Source organism: Gossypium hirsutum, chromosome D05 (assembly GCF_007990345.1).
Source record: "Gossypium hirsutum isolate 1008001.06 chromosome D05, Gossypium_hirsutum_v2.1, whole genome shotgun sequence".
Classification (NCBI taxonomy): Eukaryota; Viridiplantae; Streptophyta; class Magnoliopsida; order Malvales; family Malvaceae; genus Gossypium; species Gossypium hirsutum.
Window position 1 is genome coordinate 55,472,477 of NC_053441.1, and position 21,756 is coordinate 55,494,232.

Consider the following 21,756-nt stretch of genomic DNA (forward strand, 5'->3'; position numbering starts at 1 on the left):
TAATCAATTGTTGGCCGAATGTTTAAATGAACTAAAAGCTTTCTTTCTTTATTTTTCTATAGCATGGATGGTTGGAACTGTTGAGTATGACTCTTATTTCAGTCAAATTTGAGAAATAATCTTCCAGTTAAACTCTGTTTATTTGTTTCAATCAAACTGTGATTAGTCTAGATTATTTTATTATTAGTTGACCTATGAATTTAGCCTATAAATAGGCTATTTTACAACCTTAGAAAATACACCCATTAGAGATTAGAACTCAACACTTTTAGAGAATTTTTGTGTTTATGTTTTTCGGGTTCTTTGTTTTTCGGGTTTAAGGGTTTAGTTTTTATCTCCATCTTTGTACTCTTCGTTCTTTGCCATTATAGTAAAATTATCTTTACCCGTTATTTTTTATCCTCTTTGGAGGGGTTTTTCCACGTTAAATTTGTGTGTTCAATTTCTCAATTTCTTCAGCTATTTTTACTTGTTCGTTGCTTAATCGGGTCAATCCCCAACAAGTGGTATTAGAGTTAGTTCAATTTTCGTAGATCAGCCCGTTCAGATATGGCAGCAACAAGGTTTGAAATTGAGAAGTTCGATGGTGTCACAAATTTCAATCTGTGGCAAGTTCAGATGATGACAATTTTAGTTTTAACCGGCCTGAAAAAGGTTGTTATTGGGAAAAAGCTTGATAATCTAAATCAAACAGAATGAGAAGAGCTTGATGAAAAGGCCTTGTCTGCAATCTAGTTGTGCCTCACAAATACGGTATTGTAGGAGGTATTGATGGGGAAGACTTCATCCACCTTGTGGAAAATGTTAGAAACTCTTTGTGCGACTAAGTCTCTGGCTAACTGTTTAGTGTTGAAACAACGTCTATTTACGTTTCGTATGAACGAAAGTGAGCTTCTTAGATATCACATCAGTCAATTAATTACTCTTTTAATTGATTTAAAGAATGTTGAGGTTCAGATTGACAATGAAGATTAGGCTATGCTATTATTGTGCTCTTTACCCCTTTCATACAAGTCTTTCAAGGAGACCCTAATTTATGGCAGAGACAAACTCTCGTTCGAAGATGTGAAGGGTCATTTGTTGAGTAGATGTAAACTCAACAATGAGTTTGGTTCAGATAGTAAGGCAGATAAGGAAGCTTCTGTTTTGGTAGAATTAAAGAAGCGAGACAAATGTGTCGCTATTGGAAAAAGTTAGGTCACGTCAAAGCAGATTGTTATAAACTGTGAAATAAAAGAGTTGCTGAGGGTAATAAGGAAGATGTAGCTGGTGCTAATTTGGCCGATGAAAGCGGTGATGATTTCTTGTTAGTGTCAACGAGTGATAACTCCAAGCTTACGTCCGAGTGGATCCTAGATCCGGGATGTTCTTTCTACATGTGTCCCAATAGAGAATGGTTCTCCACATACAGTTCGGCTGAAGGTGGATTTGTGCGCATGGGAAATGATTCATCCAGTAAGGTAATTGGTATTGGTATTGTTAAAATTAGGATACACGATGGGACGATTAGGAAATTCTTAGATGTCAGGTATGTACTTGATTTACGAAAGAATCTCATCTCCTTAAGTATTTTAAACTTGAAAGGATGTATAATCAACATCGAGTCAAGCGACATTAAGGTATCTCGTGGAGCTCTCATTTTGTTAAAAGGTAAAATGACCGACAATATTTATATTTTGGAAGGTTCTACAGTGATCGGAGAAATTGGATGTCCCTCGTCCATTATGGAGTCAAAGTCAACTCATTTAGAGCGGAGGGAACTTGGTCATAGGAGGGAAAATGTATGATCGTTTCGTTAAAGAGAGGTTTTCTTTTAGATGCAGGTTTTGAAAAGTTAGGGAACTATGTTCGTGAAAATCAGACTCGGGTTATTTTTGATTTGGCGGTTTACAAGTCGAACGCTAGAAGTCTTCCAGTTTCTAAGCACATATTTGACTTAGTTAATTCCCTACATAGTTCAAGATAGGCCCGTGGTGGGCTTTGACAAAGATGGTGTTGTGGAAATATGAGTCAATGTGGAGATTTGTTGAGTATGACTCCTATTTCGGTCAAATTTGAGAAATAATCTTCCAGTTAGACTTTGTTTAATTGTTTCAATCAAACTCTGATTAGTCTAGATTATTTTATTATTATTTGACCTATGAATTTAGCCTATAAATAGGCTCTTTTACAACCTTAGAAAATACACCCATTAGAGATTAGAACTCATAACACTTTTGGAGAATTTTTGTGTTTACATTTTTCGAGTTCTTTATTTTTCGGGTTTTGGGGTTTAATTTTTATCTCCATCTTTGTACTCTTCGTTCTTTTGCCATTATAGTAAAACTATCTTTACCCGTGATTTTTTATCCTCTTTGGAGGGTTTTCCCACGTTAAATTTGTGTGTTCAATTTCTCAATTTCTTTAGCTATTTTACTTGTTTGTTGCTTAATCGGGTTGATCCCCAATAGAGAAAATGGAGAAGATGACAATCTTCCACCCTATTTAGTATATATACTTAGATTAGTATTAGCTTAGTTTAATGAACCATATTTAATTAGTTAATTAAGAAATAATTATGTATATTTTAATAATAAATTAAACTAAGTGGAATTAACCATCATCATCCCCTAACTCATGTCAAATAATGGTTAAATAACCATTTTAATCCTTTGGATAATTGCTAAATAGGTCCTCAAGTCTTTTCTAATTTTAAATTCAATAGTGGTTGGAATTTTACAATTAGTCCCTGAATTTTAATTAACCAATTTCTCCGTTAAATTACTTAACCAAACTTTAACATATTTTCATAATAGCTTCATAATCTTTATATTTCATCCTTATGAACTTGGTTTGCAGAAATAAAATTCTGAAATCGTATATTTCGACACTACTTAAAATCAGGTCGTTACATTATGGGTTATGAGCTTGACGGTGGCCTCAATGCCATTTCAACACTAGGTTATATCTCCAACAATTGGTATCATAGTAAAGTTATTATAACCTAGTGTCCCCAACAATTGGTATCATAGCCTCAATGGTAATCACTTGATAGTAGAGGCTATGATACCAATTGTTGGGGACACTAGGTTATATCTCACACAAATAGAGCTTCAAAATTGAACTACAATATTGAACTGGAACACCAAAGTCAAATTGAAGCTACCCAGTGAATTAACCCGACAAATTACTACTAAATATTAAGATGCAATAAAAAATCAAGTGATACAAATAATAATAAAGGTGAGAACACACCAAATTAAAGACGTTTGGCACATTACTTATGTCCTCAATTACTAACACCGAATAATAACTTTACTATGACCCCCCAAAAAAAGTACAAACTAATGAAACCTTAATTAAAAGGATTGCCCAAATATATACCAAAGTATACTAATGAAAGTGGGAGAGAACAAATGGTTGGGGATAATTCAAATGTAGGCTTAATGCCTTCTTATATACTATATGTGAGGCCACATATTTTGTCTCATTTTTATGTGGGATTTATGTGAGCCAATAATCAACGAATACGTAATTTTCATATGTATGTACTTGTAAAAAAAACTTCTAAAATAGATTAAAAAAAAACAAAAAAACAAACTCAAGAGCTACAGACATTAAAAAAACACAATTATAATTATCGTAACTTATTAATGTCCTCGAAAATTGATCGAGTAGTGCAACTAATTTTATGTAGTACATGTATTGGCAGAGAAATTGTCTATTATATCAACTTATAATACTCGAAATGTACGAAGCTTTCGTGGCGATACCACATAAGCCACCTTGCGTATTCACATTCCTTTGAATCCTCATATACCCATTTTCACCCCAAGTTTCTCCCCATGAATTCTTAACCAGCCAATAGTCTAAACCTTCTTCACTTGTCCCATATCCAACAATGGTGACTGCATGGTTGTGGGCATTGCCACAATCTCCGGTATACACCCCACCTCTGTAATACCGAAAGTCTTGTCCATAGCCTTCGATTGCAACCGAGACAGGTTGATTTGCGACGACCTTAAGCAACGCTTGTTCGTCGTTTGTAGGCACCATTTGATAGCCATTGATGATGACGTCAACTCTGTTTATCTGTTTCTTAGTGTCGCAAGTTTCTTGTTTTGATTGATATGGGTAGCGTTCTTCGTTGGTTATTCCTTGGTTTTGGATAATGTAGTCGAAAGCATTCATCATCCATCCTCCACTACAACCTTGGTTTCCTCCATTTGTGCTGCAATCCAACAGTTGTTGCTCAGATAATGAGATTAATTTACCAGTTTTGATTTGGATTATCCCTTCAACGGCTGCCACTGCTGAAAAGGCCCAACAACTTCCTGCAAAAGTAAACCAACAATAACCCTTTGTTAAGTGAAGTATATATACTAACATCAGTTTTTTTTTTTTTTTCAATCAATCGAGCACCCTATCATTTCAACAGAGAAATTTGATTTTTTTAAAAATATATTGAAAGGTTTAAAGTTTTAATATTAGACAGATAGTTTAACATTTTAATATACTCAAAACTTGAAGCACAGAGTTTGAAATACGATGATCTAATTAAGAAAATATAATAAATATTTTGCAAGTGTGACTGGGACTTACCACAGGTACCCTGAGACTTAATGGGAGTGACGGCACCTTTCGCCCTCCAATCGATGCTCGTTGGAACATCTGAGAAGCTTTCATACATAAATGATGTTGATTGGGACATAGTGGAATTGTCCCCCATCTTGTATCCAGTGTGAGCTACAATAAATTCATCATGCGTCAGATCTGCAAATTTATTGAGACTTAACTTAAAACTTTTATTTTTGTCATTGTTAAAACTCTCAATATATTTCAAGTTGTCCTTGAATATATTAAGACGTTTTTCCTTCTCTAATTTGCTCTCATATTTTCGACCGTAATCAACTATCCATTGCTCATGTTTGTCAACAATGGCGCTTTCATTAATTGTTTGAGACATGACAAGAGATAATGTAAATGTCCAAAAAATTAAAGACAAAACGCCATGGATTAAACTCATCATCGTTTTGCAGTATATGCAGAGACACAGCACTAATTTAAGGTTTTTATTTTTTTTGCTAATTGCTAAACTGTGAAGAATTAGCACATGCATGTGAGTATATATATGATTGTGTTTTTTTCATCTTATGAAATATCTGCATAAAATGCTAATGAAGTCAAAAGTTTAAGTAAAATTTGAAACTTTTCTATAAGAAAAAGTGTCAGTTTTTTAAAGAAAATTTTACTTATAGCTAGCAAAATCCAAAATATCATTTTTCAAAATCACATGCTGAGAAAGAAAAAAAAGAATCAAAATAATGTAATTTGAATCTCTTAATTATTTTAGTAAGTTTAATTCATTCAATCTTAATTGAAGCAATATGCTAATTACTGCGACAGATTTTTATTTTTAAATTTTTAATCAGTATGATATTATTAAAATAATACCATTCAAATTTGAATTTAAAAAAAAAATTTATACTAATTGTCTAACCAATGGAAATTCACAAAATAATTAAAAGAAAGAAATTATTATATTTAAACTCTAAGGTCTTTAGTGAAAGTGTCTTGACTCTCACGTTACTTGATTAGTGGCACTGATTGAGCAAAACTTTAATAGTAGCTATTAATCCTCTTACTATAAGTATTTTACGTGGAGGTAAATTATTAGTTATGAAATATACTTTATTTCTATAATTAAAAATTAAATCCCGATCACATAAATAAAAGATGACGTGAACAACCATCATACTGTCTTTTGATTATTAATTTTCATCCTTTAATAGTTGGGATTTATTTATTTTTGAAGGTTTTTTTAAAATTAGATTTGGTAGCTTATCATACAAGGCATGATTATTTTTTCATAATAAAAATCTTTTGATTGATTAATTAATATTGTGTTATCTATAATATAATAAATTTTTTATTAAATTTGGTGTCACAAATTAACTCGACACCAACTCAAATCACAACCAATTTATCCAGAGAAATTACTTAAAAAAATATTTTTAATAAATAAAATATTATTGTAATGGTGTCTTTCTCATTTATTATTTTTGAGTTAATATTTAGTGCATTATTAATGGAAATTTTCAATTTTATAAGTAAGATTCAAATACGGCCACGTGTTCAATTTTTTTAAAAAATAACTTTTTATATTTTAAACCCTAAAATAAACATGTGTTATTTTTTAAAACCTACTTATAGGATTAAAAAAAATACCTATAAGGTATCAAATATTATTTTAATATTTTTAAATAAAACAATTAAAACCCCCAACTTAAAAAGAAAACCCTCAAATGTGTAAGGGTTGAACTTAGAATTAAGGTTTGTCTGATAAACAATATCAAGTATACTTAGAGCCAAGTAGACGAAAACTCTAACCCACACCATACTCTTTTACTTAATTGGCGCAGCATTAGTCTAGTTATATTATTGGAACAAAGTCATATGTAGACTTGAACTATGCACCTGTGATTAAAACCAAAATGACTAACTTTTTCCCTACAAGTCTTTAGTATGGAGACAAATCAGTTTAATCAGTCTTTGGAGCTATTAACTTACTTTTCCACCATTGATTTGAAAATCGTTACCCATCAATTCACTTTCGTTAAATCTCTAATGATAGTTAATTTATACTCATATCATGTTCACACTTTCGTTTTGATCTCCCAAAAATTGTTGGACAAAACACGTTAACGAACAAATATAAATATAAATAATTATTTTAAATAAAAGATCTGAACAAGTAATATAAAAAGATATTTATATTTATGCAAAAAAAAGAATTAAATAAAACAAGTTAAATAAATATTTATATTTAAAATATCATATACGAAAAACTAATTAAATAAACAAGATTATGAAAACCAGAAACTGAATAAAAGAATCGAGTTTTACTAAATGTTGAGGCCTATTATTACTGTTTTCTTAAGATAGATTCGGCTGCTCCTATGGTACTTGGAGAAACGTTGGTCGACTGTCTCTCAGGATACAACAAGAAGATGATCGAAACAACAATACCTCTGCAGCGATCAACGAACAAATCTTGCCTTCCTTTATCAGGAAACGTATGAAAATATGGAGAGAAATGAGAATAATTTTCGAGAGCAAAATAATTTCGTTGTGTGTGCGTAAAAATTCTGAAATTTTTTTGGACTTTTATAAGCATTCAATATGGATGAATTTTGAAAATTTTCCATGAATAAAGATACAAATCTGAATTAAATGAGCCTTTAAATCAAGATATATGTCCTTTTAAAACAGATTCTGTATAATATCTGTTGAAATGTAAAAATTAGTGTTGTGCACAAAGCAAGATTTCAAGCTTAGTCATTCAATAATCTTTTAAGTGTGTTCTCATATATATACATATATCACACTTGGTATTTAACCAATATGGGATCTAAGTTTTTCTTTTCTTCAACAAATATTCACAAGTAGCTTACTTTGAGCATCAATTTCTCATTCATCACTCAACCATTTTGAGCATATGATATACTGTTGTAAAGGTCTCATGGAGTAGAATATAAAACCATAATTTTATGATTCAACTCTCCACATTTGCCAATTGAGAATAAGCCTCAAAGTTAATTTTTTTTACATTTTTCCAACAAAAATATCTTTTTTTTTAAATTGATCGGGGTAATAAACATTAAGGATTAAAGTGAAAAATGATAGAAACTAAAATAATGTTTTAAAAATTGACAAATTGTACTTGTTTACCACATTGTCAAAAGTTTTAATTTTTTTTTCAATATTGAAAGTTTAAATTTCAAAACATAAAAATCAATTAAATCAGTTACTGAAAACTTTTTATCCCTTGATAATGTTAACCTATTTGTTAAATTAATTAATTTAGTCTCCTTTTAAATCTTATATTTTATTTTATGTTTTCAAATTAAAATCAACTCAAATAAATTATTTTTAATAATTGTAAATGAAACCCATATTTTTATTATATGATCTCGAGTCTTTCCTACTAAGCGAAAAACAAAGAAAAATCTTTACAATTATTTAATTAATTGCAATGAATTTTCTTTGTTTTTAGCTTAGTATAAAAGACTCAAGATCATATAATAAAATTTTAAGTTTCACATACAATTATTAAAAATGAGTTAACGAGTTGATTTCATTATGAATAATATGGAAACATAAAATAAAATATTAAAATTTAGAAGGATATTAATTAATTAATTTCAATATTACAATAACAAATCAGTTAATATTATCAAGGGATAATTTTTTTATTAATTTTTAATTGATTTTTATATTATGAAATTTAAAATTTCAATATTGAAAAAAATTCAAAATTTTTGGTAATGTGATAAACAAATACACTTTGTCAAATTTTAATGAATTGTTTTAGTTTTTACCTTTTTTACTTTAATCCTTAGTTTTTTTTTTAACCCCAATCAATACTTTAAAAAAAATATTTTTTTGGGTGGCCAAAATGAAAGCAACCTAGAAGTTGGGTGACCAAAATGAAAGTGTGAACAATATGTGCTATGTACAATTAACCGTCATTAAAGATTTAATGGTTGGTAACTAAAATGAAAGTACCCTAAAACTTGAGTGATGAAATTGCAAGGATTTCATTTTGAGTGAACAAAATGAAAATGCCCTAAAAATTAGGTCATCAATTAAATAATTTACCAAATTTATATAAAAAAAAAGTTGAGTGTGTTTTGAGGGCTGAAGAATTTGTGAATATGCTTTCTCCCTCTACAATGAGAGAGAGTGCAAACAACAAAGTAAATGCTGACAACAATTAGACGATAAAGCAATACAAAAGCACTTCCTCAAATCATTCGAATAAGTTGCATGTTTATAGGTAAAATATGACAGCTTTCTCAGGTTGCTTTGTGAAGATAGAATTATCATTTTAGTTGCATGATTATCCTCGATAAAAAACCTCTAATATATTTATCTAAAAATAAAGTTTTTAAGCCAAGTTAAATTAGCAGCTTATTTAATGACATGTAGTATTGTTTATTCGCAATTGTTGACTGTTTAAGAAAATGATGTAATGTGGCTGTTTTTGTTAGGGAAATTATGATATTTTTACTTTCAAATATCTGTGGTCTAATCTCTCTCACAATTGTTACGTTATCAGTGACACTATAACTGTCAATTCTCCAAAATTAAATTTTTAACAAATAAAAATAATTTACTTGAAATTGAATTTTCTGAAACATATAAATGTTGAAGGAAATATTTGGCAACATATTTAATTTTACGTCTTGTACCAATTGTAGTAAACAACAAAATTCAAACATTCTTTAAATCTCAAGGAATGCTTATAACAGAGTGCAAACAACAAAGTAAATGCTGACAACAATTAGACAATAAAACAATACAAAAGCACTTCCACAAAGATGCATCACATCATGCGAATAAGTTGCTTGTTTATAGGCAAAATATGACAGCTTTCTCAGGTAGCTTTGTGAAGATAAAATTATCATTTTAGTTGTATGATTATCCTGGATAAAAATCTCTAATATTTATCTAAAAGTAAAGTCTTCTAAGCCAAGTTAAATTATAGCAGCTTTTTTAATGACATGTAGTATCGTTTATTTGCAATTGTTGACAATTTAAGAAAAAGATGTATATGACTCTTTTCGTTAGGGCGATTATGATCTTTTTACTCTCGATTGTTTGTGGCTCAGCCACTCTCTTAGTTGTAATGACATGTAGCATCGCTTATTTGCAATTGTTGACAGTTTAAGAAACAGATGTAATATGGCTCTCTTCGCTAGGGCGATTATGGTCTTTTTACTCTCGGTTGTCTGTGACCCAGTCTCTCTCTCTCAGCCGTTACGTGATCAGTGACACTATAATTGCCAATTCTCCAAAATTAATATTTTAGCAAATAAAAAAAATTAGTTGAAATTAAATTTACCGAAACATATAAATGTTTAAGGAAATATTTAGCAACATATTTAATTTTACATGTTGCGCGAATTGTAGAAAACAAAAGTACCAGCTAAACATATAAATGACATATAAATGTTATAATTAATTTGATTTTATTTCATGTCACGTTTCTATTGATCAAGATATATATATATCATTATATACTATCATACCGTTGACAATTTTTTTCTCAGTGGAGGTAAAATAATACAAACCGATAAAGACGTTGGATCGACCAACCTCTTTTAAGGATAACAAGATTACAACATACTTTAAAAGGAAGAGTCCTCCATTCAAACAGTACTATAAGATATTAAATAAAATTCACCACCTGGTCTCGATATACTTACTTTGGCGAAGGCAAAAATCCTCCACTCAAGCTGGTCTCGATATACCGGTAACAGTTAATTGCAGTGGGTATCTTTGGGCATTTGTAGTCATTTTCTTCTTGCTGAATTTTGTTGCTAAGATACTGAATTCGTTTGTATTTTCGCCACACGTCTTGAGTTCTGAATATTGACATAAAATCGAACTTCAGTTCTGTTTTCGCAGGTTGGCATACGTATTATTGGATAGCATTCATTCCCTTCATTGTAAGTTGAAGTACTTGCATGTTGAATAAGCTAGGCAGGCATGTTAGCATATATTTCACAATGGTTTTGTTTTTAGACTTTGGCAGCTTTTACTTGCTGTTGGCACCAAGTTGGAACATATAATCACACAATTAGCTCAAGAAGTAGATGAGAGACACATGGTGGTGACAGGTGAATTGGTGGCTCAACCTTCAGATAACCGTTTCGGGTTCAACAGGCCTCGCCTCTGTTGGATCTAAGTGCAACAGCAGCAAGCTTCAACAATATGCTTGTCGAGCAAGTCTCGTGACTTGCAGCAAAAACAAAGCAGAAAACTCAAACCAATTTTGAAGCAAAACTAAAATAGAGAGCATATGGATGAAAACTTGTTGAATTCATTCAAAAAACTGGAAATGGCATAAAGCCAATACATAAGCAAGTTTACAAGCTGACAAAACAGTAGGTTAACCTAAACTTAACCTACTACCACTAACACACATAGTAACTTGTGCTAACGTAAACTTAACCTACTACCACTAACACACATAGTAACTTGTGCTAATTAACTTGAACAAATGAACAAAGCTGATTTATCAGCTCAATCAACATCAAATTTACATCAAACATAAACCTAACATAGTTATAATGCAACTAAGTTACATTACTTTAACTTAAAAATACAAAATGAAACATAAACAGATGCAGGCTTGGTGAACTAGCAGCTTCTGCATGTAGTGCCCTCGACAGTCTTGGTTGCTGCATGCTGACCATTGCTTCAACACTCCTCCTTGGTTAGCATGTTGCAAACTCCCATATTAGCTCTCAGGTGTTGAAACTTGGAAACACTAAGTGCTTTTGTCAAAATGTCAGCAATTTGCTCTTCAGAACTGCAATGAACCAGTTTAATAACATGAGCTTGCTCCATTTCTCGAACTGCATGAAGCTTGATGTTGAAATGCTTGGTCCTCCCATGAAAAACAGGGTTCTTTGCAATTGCAACAGCAGATTGGTTGTCACACATTATCTCTGTTGCTTCCTTTTGCTCATGGTTAAGATCAGTCAAGATTTTTCTAAGCCATATGGCTTGATTGACTGCTGCAGCAGCAGCCACATATTCTGCTTCTGCAGTCGACTGAGCCACTACTCCCTGCTTCTTTGAGCTCCAGCAAATCATAGCAGAGCCTAGGTTGAATGCATAACCTGTAGTGCTCTTCATGTCATCCAAAGAACCAGCCCAATCACTGTCACAATATCCAACCAGCTTCAAGTTCTCAGCCTTGGTAAATTGCATTCCATGGCACAAGGTTCCTTTGATGTATCTTAGAACCCTTTTTACAGCTCTAAAATGACTTTCATTTGAACAATGCATAAACCTCGAGAGTAGACTCACAGCATACATTATGTCAGGTCTAGTAGCAGTCAAATACAGCAAACATCCAACTAGACTTCGATAGGTTGTTTCACAAACCTTTTCATGCTTATCTTGGCTCGAGAGTTTTTCTCCAACAGCAACTGGTGTGTTGGTTGCTTTGCAATTCTCCATTGAGAATTTGTTGAGAACCTTCATAGCAAAGGTCTTTTGACTTAGCCAAATTCCATTCTCAGCTTGAGTTACTTCCATGCCTAAGAAGTAAGACATCAATACCAAGTCTGACATCTCAAAGTGCTGTTGCATTTTGGCTTTAAAGCTACTTAGCATCTCTTGATCTCCTCCTGTCACCAGTAGGTCATCAACATATATTGAGACAATGAGCTGAGTTTCAGCACTAGTTGATTTAACATACAAAGTTGGCTCGCTGAGACTTCTTTCAAATCCTTGACTGGTCAGATAGCCATCAATTCTGCTATACCAGGCCTTTGGAGCCTGTTTCAAGCCATACAAGGCTTTGTTGAGCTTGTACACCATTTCTTCCTTGCCAGGTATCTTGAAGCCTTGGGGTTACTCCACATAAATCTCCTCTTCAAGGAATCCATTTAGAAATGCTGATTTTACATCAAGCTGGTGTATCAACCACTGTTTTTGTGCTGCTAAGGCAACTAGCAGTCTCATGGTGTCTAGCCTGGCCACTGGTACAAAGGTTTCCAGGTAGTCTGATCCATACCTTTGACTGAAGCCTTTCACAACCAGTCTAGCCTTTAACTTGTTTAGGCTACCATCAGCATTGTTCTTAACTTGATAAACCCATTTGACACCAATAATCTTCCTGTTTGTTGGTCTTTCAACCAGACTCCAGGTCTGATTCTTTTCAATCATTCTGATTTCTTCAGTCATTGCCTACTTCCAGCCCTCCTGGCTTTCTGCTTCTTCAAAGCAACTTGGTTCAACAGTAGCCACTTGTGCTCTTTTATAGACATCAGCCAGTAATCGAGTGCCTCTGATTGGAACATCATCTACATCCATTTCAGATGTGTTTTCATCAATTTCATCTTGGTCCAATGCCAGATCTTCAGCCATTGCCTTTGGTTCAGCCTTCTCCCAATTCCAGTATCCTTTTCCATTGAAGACAACATCCCTGCTAACCAGTATCTTGTTTGTAGCAGGTTCTAGGACTCTGTAGCCCTTTTTAACCAAGCTATAGCCGATCAGGATCCCTGCTTGAGCTCTTTTATCTAGCTTGCTTCTTTTCTTAGCTAGAACTTGAGTGTAGCACAGACAACCAAAGGTTCTGAGATAAGCCAGTGATGGCTTAAACTCAAACCAGGCTTCAAATGGAGTCTTCTCAGTCAGAGCCTTAGTTGGGACCCTGTTTTGGAGATAAACTGCTGTGTTAATAGCTTCAGCCCACCGAGTTTTGGGCAAATTCTTCTCAAACAGAAGACATCTTGCCATGTTCATCGAGCTTCTATTTTTTCTTTCACTGACCCCATTCTGTTGGGGTGTATACACATTGGTAAGCTGGTGTTTGATACCTGATTCTTCACAGTAGGCTTGGAACTGAGCTGAGGTGTACTCAGTTCCATTATCTGACTTCAGTGCTCTAAGTTTGCAACCAGTCTCAGTTTCAACAGTAGCTTTATACTTCAAGAACACAGATGCAACTTCTAATTTTTGCTTTAGAAAATAAATCCAGCAATATCTTGTAAAGTCATCAATAAAGAGAATAAAGTACCTGCTTCCTTTGAGAGACTTGGTCTTTATTGGTCCACACACATCAGTGTGCACAAGCTGCAGCTTCTCTGATGCTCTCCATGTTGTGCTTGTAGGAAATGTCAATCTTGCCAATTTTCCTTACTGACATATCTCACAAAGCTCATCATTCTTCACTGAATCGATGAAATTTGCAGCAAGTCCATTGACTGTGCGGGCTATGGATTTGTAGTTTGCATGTCCAAGCCTCTGATGCCAGAGTTTAGAGTCATCAGTGGAGGCTATGCAGGCTGAATGCAAGTTATTTGGCCAGTCTACCTCAAAACATTTATCAGTCATGGTGACTGTTATGAGGTTTGATCCACTTGGATAAAAAATTTGGCATTCTTTCTCCTTGAACACAACTGAGTAACCTTTCTTAAGTATTTTTTGTTATACTGAGAAGGTTCCTATCAATTTCAGGTACCAAAAGTACATTTGAAATGATTTTGCCACCTGTAGAGGTATGAATCAGCACATCTCCTCTTCCTTCAGCATTAATAAACTGACCATTTCCAAATTTCACCTTGGTTTTGCAGGTTCTGTCCAAGGTCTTGAAGATAGTTGCATCTGGTGACATGTGGTTTGTGCAACCACTATCTAAAAGCCATCCCTTTGAACCCTACTTCTGATTTGCTGCACATGACACAGGAAAAACATGTTCTTCTTGATCACTGCTTTCTTCAGCTACTCGAGCTTCTGCTTTTTATTGATGAAACTGATTTTGTCTTGGTTTGCTTCTGTTCTTGCAAACCTTTTCAACATGGCCCTTTTTCTTGCAGTGCTGACATACTGCATCTGGTCTAAACTAGCATCTATCCTCTGGATGACCAGCTCTTTTACAATGTCTGCTGAGTTGGTCACTGCTCCTAGCAGCATCAGGCTTAGGCCTGTCTTTCCAGAACTTTTTGCCTTTATGAGCATTGGTGCTCGAGGCTTCTTTTGTTTTGGCTTGAAAAGCCCCTTCCTGGTGCTCCTCTTGTCTGCTGGCTCTTCTTTGCTCTTGTGCATACAAGGCATTGATTAGCTCAGTTAAAGAGATAGTTTTCAAGTCCCTTGAGTCTTCGAGGGATGAAATTTTGGCTTCATACCTCTCTGGTAGAGTGGACATGACTTTCTCAACTATTCTAGCTTTACTAAACTGCTCTTTAAGGAGCCTTATGCTGTTTACAACAACCATAATCCGATCCGAGTACTACTTAACTGTTTCTTCCTCTTTCATTTTGAGATTTTCGAAATCTCTTTTTAAGTTGAGCAGCTGTTGTTGCCTTGTTCGCTCAGTCCCCTGAAATTCTTCTTTCAGCTTATCCCAAGCCTCCTTTGGTGTTTCACAGGCCATGATCCTCATAAAGATCACATCTGTCACACAATTCTGTATGCATGACATGGCCTTGTGCCTTTTTGTTCTTTCATCAGCGTGTTGCCTCATTTGAGCAACTATTGGATTAGCTCGAAGAGGTGCTGGCTCAGCATCTGAGTTAACAACTTCCCATAGGTAAAATGCCTGCAGGTAAGTCCTCATCTTAACTGCCCAAATGTTGAAGCCCTCTCCATTGAAGACAGGTGGTGAAGCTGGTGAAAAACCTAATGATGCCATGGTTTTGATACTGAACTACAACAGGCCCTCTAAGAATATGGCTCTAGATACCAATTGTTGGATCTAAGTGCAACAGCAACAAGCTTCAACAATATGCTTGTCGAGCAAGTCTCGTGACGTGCAGCAGAAACAAAGCAGAAAACTCAAACCAATTTTGAAGCAAAACTAAAATAGAGAGCATATGGATGAAAACTTGTTGAATTCATTCAAAAAACTGTAAATGGCATGAAGCCAATACATAAGCAAGTTCACAAGCTGACAAAACAGTAGGTTAACCTAAACTTAACCTACTACCACTAACACACATAGTAACTTGTGCTAATCAACTTGAACAAATGAACAAAGCTGATTTATCAGCTCAATCAACATCAAATTTACATCAAACATAAGCCTAACATAGTTATAATGCAACTAAGTTACATTACTTTAACTTAAAAATACAAAATGAAACATAAACAGATGCAGGCTTGGTGAACTAGCAGCTTCTGCATGTAGTGCCCTCGACAGTCTTGGTTGCTGTATGCTGACCATTGCTTCAACAGCCTCGTCCTCCACCTCATTCACATCATCCTCTTCCAAAATTCATTTGGAATGGCCTTCTTCGCCTGGATATGGGTAAAACCCAATTAGCTCAAAATTCCTTGCATTGATTGATATGGGTAGCTTTCCTCGGTGGTTATTCCTTGACTTCGGCTAATGTATTCGAAAGCATCCGTCATCCATCCTCCTTTACAAGCTCCGTGTCCTTCATTTGTGCTGCAATCCGACAGTATTAATTTACCAGTTTTATTTGGATTATCCCTTTAATGGCTGCCACTGCTGAAAATGCCCAACACATGCAACAAAAGTAAACCAACAATAACCCTTTGTTAAGTATGTATATATACTAACATTATTTTTTTTCTATCAATTGACCACGATCTCATTTCAACAGAGAAATTTGATTTTTTTTTAAAAAATATTGAAACGTTTAAAGTTTTTATATTGGACAGATAGTTTAACATTTTAACATACTCAAAATTTAAGCACAGAATTTGAAATACGATGATCTAATTAAGTAAATATAATAAATAATTTGCAAGTGTGTAAATTGGAACTTAGGGCCAGTTCTTCAATGCTTTTGAAAAGTGCTTTTGAAAAGTGCTGTGAAAAAGTGCTTTTGAGGAATGCTGTTGAAAAATTTGAGTGTTTGGTATTGTTGTCAAAAAGTGCTTTTGAAGAATAAAATTTTCATTTTAGACATGATATTATAAAGTAAGAAATATATATTTAAATAATGTTTAAATTAGTTAATATTATGATATTTTAGCAAAAATATAAAAAATATTTTATTATAACTTATTGTTAATATTTTAATATATAATATTAATTTTAAATATTTCTAAGTAATTAATATTAATTATTTATTAAATTTAATTAGAGTATATAAACTATATTTAAATATTTAAATATAATAATTAAATATTTGTAATTAGATATTGACACAATTGTTTTATTTTAAAAATTATTTTTTATTTTTAATTAATGCTTTTAACACATTTTTATTATTTTATTTTAAAATGTATTTGAATATATAACTCATATTAAATATTAACATAACATAGAAAACATAAACCTAACAAATTAAAATATTACATATATTTGGATTAAAGTTTTAAAAAGGGATAATATTTATATACCAAATATAAATACTAAAAATTTTACAATAGCATTTACAATTTAGAGTGAATTGTAAATATCTGAGATTGAGGCAATTATCTTCGTAAAAAATGATCTAGAACTAGGTGCCTCCGGTTCTTCAAACCTTTTGGCATAGAATGGTGCTTATATTTTAGAAAGAATACTGAAAGCAAATAGTAAATATATACACCTTCACCTATCAAGATCTATATAAATTTTTGGTCCAAATCTCAGTAAATTCAACAAAAGAAACTAAAAACGGTAAAACGCTTGCGATTTGGCATGAGAATCACAAAAAGCTGATTGCCGCAAATCAATGAGGCGAATTGAGCCCTTTGAACTACTATATGCTAGCATATTACAGTGGGTAGGGTGAAACTCTGCTGATGTTATAACCTCTGCAATGATAGACATTACAATAACCATTACTTTTGCAAATATATTGAACAGCACCGAACTTGCATATGCTTTAAGAAGTGAAAGCAGCAGGCTAAAGCACCAAAATAGAAGAGGCTTACCAGTTAGGTCCTCCATGTTTGCAGGCTTTACATCGACAATATTGAAACTTTGATTGCTAATTTCCAAGTTCCAAAGATTTATACGTAGATCATCAGCTGGTATAAAAGTTTCACCATCACTAGGAATTATAAGAGAGACAGAGATAGAGAGACCATCAGTATATCTTCGCTCAAGCTAATATGAAATGCAAAACACTGAAATGGGAAGTGTTTTCAAACATTCACAAACATGCTTGTCATTATTTACCAGTGACATACAAATTGTATACAAGCTTAAACATCACCATATGAACTTCAAAACAAATTACATGAATAAGAATAACAATAGTGCAGAGACATGGCGAGCAGGTTGTCGAAATCGTTTTTTGAAAACAAAAATTTTTAGTGTCGACTTAAAAATAAAAACTGGAGTCGCCACCGATCCTTTATTAAGGTGTGATCGGCCCACCTTAAAAATAACTTTGGTCTGCGAAGTTTGAGAAAACAGGCTCGGGAGTCAGTTACGCACGAGGAAGGATTAGCACCCTCGTAACGCCCAAAATTGGTACCAAATTGATTTTTTTAATGCCTTGGTGTCGAAAATTTGAAAAGATTTTAAAAGGAAACTTTTTATTTCATGAATGGATTAAAATAATAAGACATTCATATTTCAAAGAAATAAAACACCACACCCAGTGAGTTAGGGCACAATGTTTTCAAATCTCCAAAATACCCGAATATTGCCTTTTGCTTTTGAAAATTCTTATCTCGAGAAAAAAAATGTCATGACCAGTAAGTTAGGACCCAACATTTTTGAATTCCCGAGAATAAGTTTTTATTTGAAATTTGTGAATTTGTTGCAAAACAAATACTTGGCTTTCTAAATTCATCGAAAAAATAATCGCGATCCAGTAAGTTAGGATACGATCTTTCACGAGAATCATGAATGCCAAATATTTTGGAATTTATAAAATATGATGATTTAAGTGCTTTGACAAAACAAAAACATATTTCCCAAAAGGTATGTTAAAAGTTAATGTATAATACGAAACAAAAACTTTAATTTAAAACATATATGAATAAATATTTACAAATATATATATACAGGTACAATATACAAGTAGATTTGTAAATGTGTGTCCGCGTATTAAAACACATACATATAGGTATATATATATAAAAAATGAAATATGCAGAAAAACTTATAATAACTCCTAAAAAATATGTATGTTTATTTTACAAATATACATGTATATGTACATATGAAAATTTTGAAAGTAAAATAAAATATAAAAATATGTATTTGTGTATATAATTAAAAAAATAAGAAAATGTATAAGTGTATGTATTGGTAAATCATGAAAATGCATATATGTATGTTAAAATGCTTATATATGTACAATAGGTATAAAATAATGGAATATATATACAACAACAAAAAAAAATTTTAAAAATGTATATATATGCATGAAATATAAAACATTATAAAATATAAACATTATAAAATATAAATGTATATATATATATATGTATATAAAACCATGAGAATAAAATAATAACGAAATATATAAAATATATATGCACATTTAAAAAACATTTAATAAATAAAGTACCTATTGTAAAGTACATATGCATGCGTATGTATAGGTATAATAATAATAATAATAATAATAATAATAATAATAATAATAAACTTGATTAGAAAAATAAAGGCAAAGGATAAAGGACGTATTTGCAAAATGCGCATAATCTGAAGGGCCAAAAGGGGAATTAGTCCCGCCCTTCCTAAACGCTAAGCAGAATTGGACTAAATCGTCACACGGGAAAAATGTTTGGGCCAAATTTCAAGGGAAAAAAAACTTGATTAAAACGCGTCGCAAAAGGGGGAGGGCTAGCTGCGCAATTTACCCTTTAAGGCCAGAACACGCGGGTTATGGCTACCTAAACGGCGCCGTTTCGCCAACCTTATTTAAAAGATTTTCTTTTAAAGAAATAGAAGGTTTGCATCAGAGGAAAAATGTTTTCTGCTAGGGTTTTTAATCCCAGCCCCCACTGTCGCCGTTCTCAAACGAACCAACCTCCAGCGTTCGAAGGCGCTTCGGGTCTCAGCCCTTCGCCAGCCTCCCGATTTGGAGCGGTGCGAGTGTAGGTTTCAACGGGGAAGCTTCAAAGGTAAAAAAAAAACCCTTTTTTCTCTTTTGATTTATATTTGTATAAAAGCAAAAAAATGAAATAAAACAGATAGCAGAGAAGAACCCCCGATTCACCTTTGTTTTCTCTTTTCTATTCGTATCTCTTTTACACTAAAAAAATAAAATCCCCTTTTACAGATTTATCTCGGCCTTTTATAACCACAAAAAGACAATGAAATAAGCAAAAAATATCTCCTCTCAATATTCGTTGCGTTTTTTACTATTATTCTGTTACTGCTGCGTTGTACGTCCCCTTTTTCCGCAGGTTCGGTGGCCGTGGAGTGCGCCCGTACGTGGAGGCCGAAACGTGCTGCGATTGGGCGTTGGGCGCGGCGTGGGTGCTGTTGCGGCGCTGAGGCAGATGCGGCTTTCCTTACTGCTTAGGGTTTTTTCTGTGTAATTTTGATGTGTTGGGCTGTTAGCTGCTAGGTTTAGGGGTTATTGGGCCACTTATTTGTTGGGCCTTAGACGAGTTTAGGCCTGCTGAAATTGCCTGCTTTGTTTTTGTTTGGGCCCGGGCAAATTGGGCTTGTACAGCTGCCCCTCTTTGCTCATTGTCGTGTAACGGGAATAGAGCAAAGACTAAAAGCCCAATTGTGCCCGGTCCTACTGAGCCTCACCTTCTTCAGTGCTTTTCTTCTTCAAGTTGCACCATTCCAACCTACTGCATCTTCAGAGGTATAGGAACTGGTGCTCCAATCTACTCCACTGGAATGTCTGGGAGATAAGATTCGCATGCTGTAGCTTCAAAATTTGCTATCTTTAATCTGCTCCACTGCAACTTCAGGGAGATAAGACTTGTAGCTTCAATTTGTTCTGCTACAACTTAAAGGTAAATCTGATGCGATCTGCTCTGCTGCCACTTCAGACAGATGAGATCTGCGGTTTTAATCCTCTCCACTGCAACCTCAAGGAGATAGGATTAATTTCTTCAATTTGTTCAACTGCAATGTCGGGGAAACCAGATCCGCCATCGTAGCTTCAATCTGTTCCACCGCACCGTCAGGGAAGTAAGATCCGCCGTTGTGGCTTCAATCTTTTAAATTGCAATGTCAGGAAAACTAGATCCGTCGTCGTAGCTTCAATCTATTCCATTGCACTGCTAAGGAAGTAAGATCCACCGTTGTGGCTTCAATCTTTTTAATTGCAATATCAGGGAAACCAGATCCGTCGTCGTAGCTTCAATCTGTTCCACTACACTGCTAAGGAAGTAAGATCCACCATTGTGGCTTCAATCTTTTTGATTGCAATATCAGGGAAACCAGATCCGCCGTCGTAGCTTCAATCTGTTCCACTGCACTGCTAAGGAAGTAAGATCCGCCGTTGTGGCTTCAATCTTTTTGATTGCAATATCAGGGAAACCACATCCGCCGTCGTAGCTTCAATCTGTTCCACTGCACTGCTAAGGAAGTAAGATCCGCCGTTGTGGCTTCAATCTTTTTGATTGCAATATCAGGGAAACCAGATCCGCCGTCGTAGCTTCAATCTGTTCCACTGCACTACTAAGGAAGTTAAGATTACTGGCTTCAATGTACTCCACTGTAACCTCAGGGAGGTAAAATCTGCCATCTTCGATCTGCTCCACTACTGCTTAGGGAGATAAGATCTGTAATCTTCAATCTATTCCACTGTTGTCCATGGAGATAGAATTACTGGCTTCAATGTACTCCACTGTAACCTCAGGGAGGTAAAATCTGCCATCTTCGATCTACTTCAAGCCAATACATGAAGACAAGATCTGTTTTTTCCTTCGATCTACTTCGCCACCAGTATGGGAAGGCAAGATCTGTTATCTCTGATCTACTTCACGCCAGTACATGAAGACAAGATCTGCTTTCTTCGATCTGTTTCGCCACCAGTATGGGAAGACAAGATCTATTATCTTTGATCTACTTCACACCAGTACATGAAGACAAGCTCTGCTTTCTTTGATCTGCTTCGCCACCAGTATGGGAAGGCAAGATCTGTATATTCGATCCACTTTACTACCAATATAGGAAGACAGGATCTGGTATCTTTGATCTACTTCACGCCAGTACATGAAGACAAGATCTGTTTTCTTCGATCTACTTCACCACTAGTATGGGAAGGCAAGATCTAGTATCTCTGATCTACTTCACGCCAGTACATGAAGACAAGATCTGCTTTTTCCTTCGATCTGCTTCGCCACCAGTATGGGAAGGTAAGATCT

General features: G+C 33.9%; 1 protein-coding gene across 1 annotated transcript; it reads right to left on the reverse strand.

Annotated features, from left to right (window-relative positions):
• Nucleotides 1-3,708: 3,708 nt before the first annotated feature.
• LOC107902407 (zingipain-1) lies at nt 3,709-4,945 on the reverse strand. The gene is made up of 2 exons (XM_041092738.1): nt 4,582-4,945; nt 3,709-4,313 (listed from the first exon to the last, which is right to left on the reverse strand). The coding sequence occupies exons 1-2, from the start codon at nt 4,943-4,945 to the stop codon at nt 3,709-3,711; spliced, it is 969 nt and encodes a 322-aa protein (XP_040948672.1).
• Nucleotides 4,946-21,756: the final 16,811 nt, after the last annotated feature.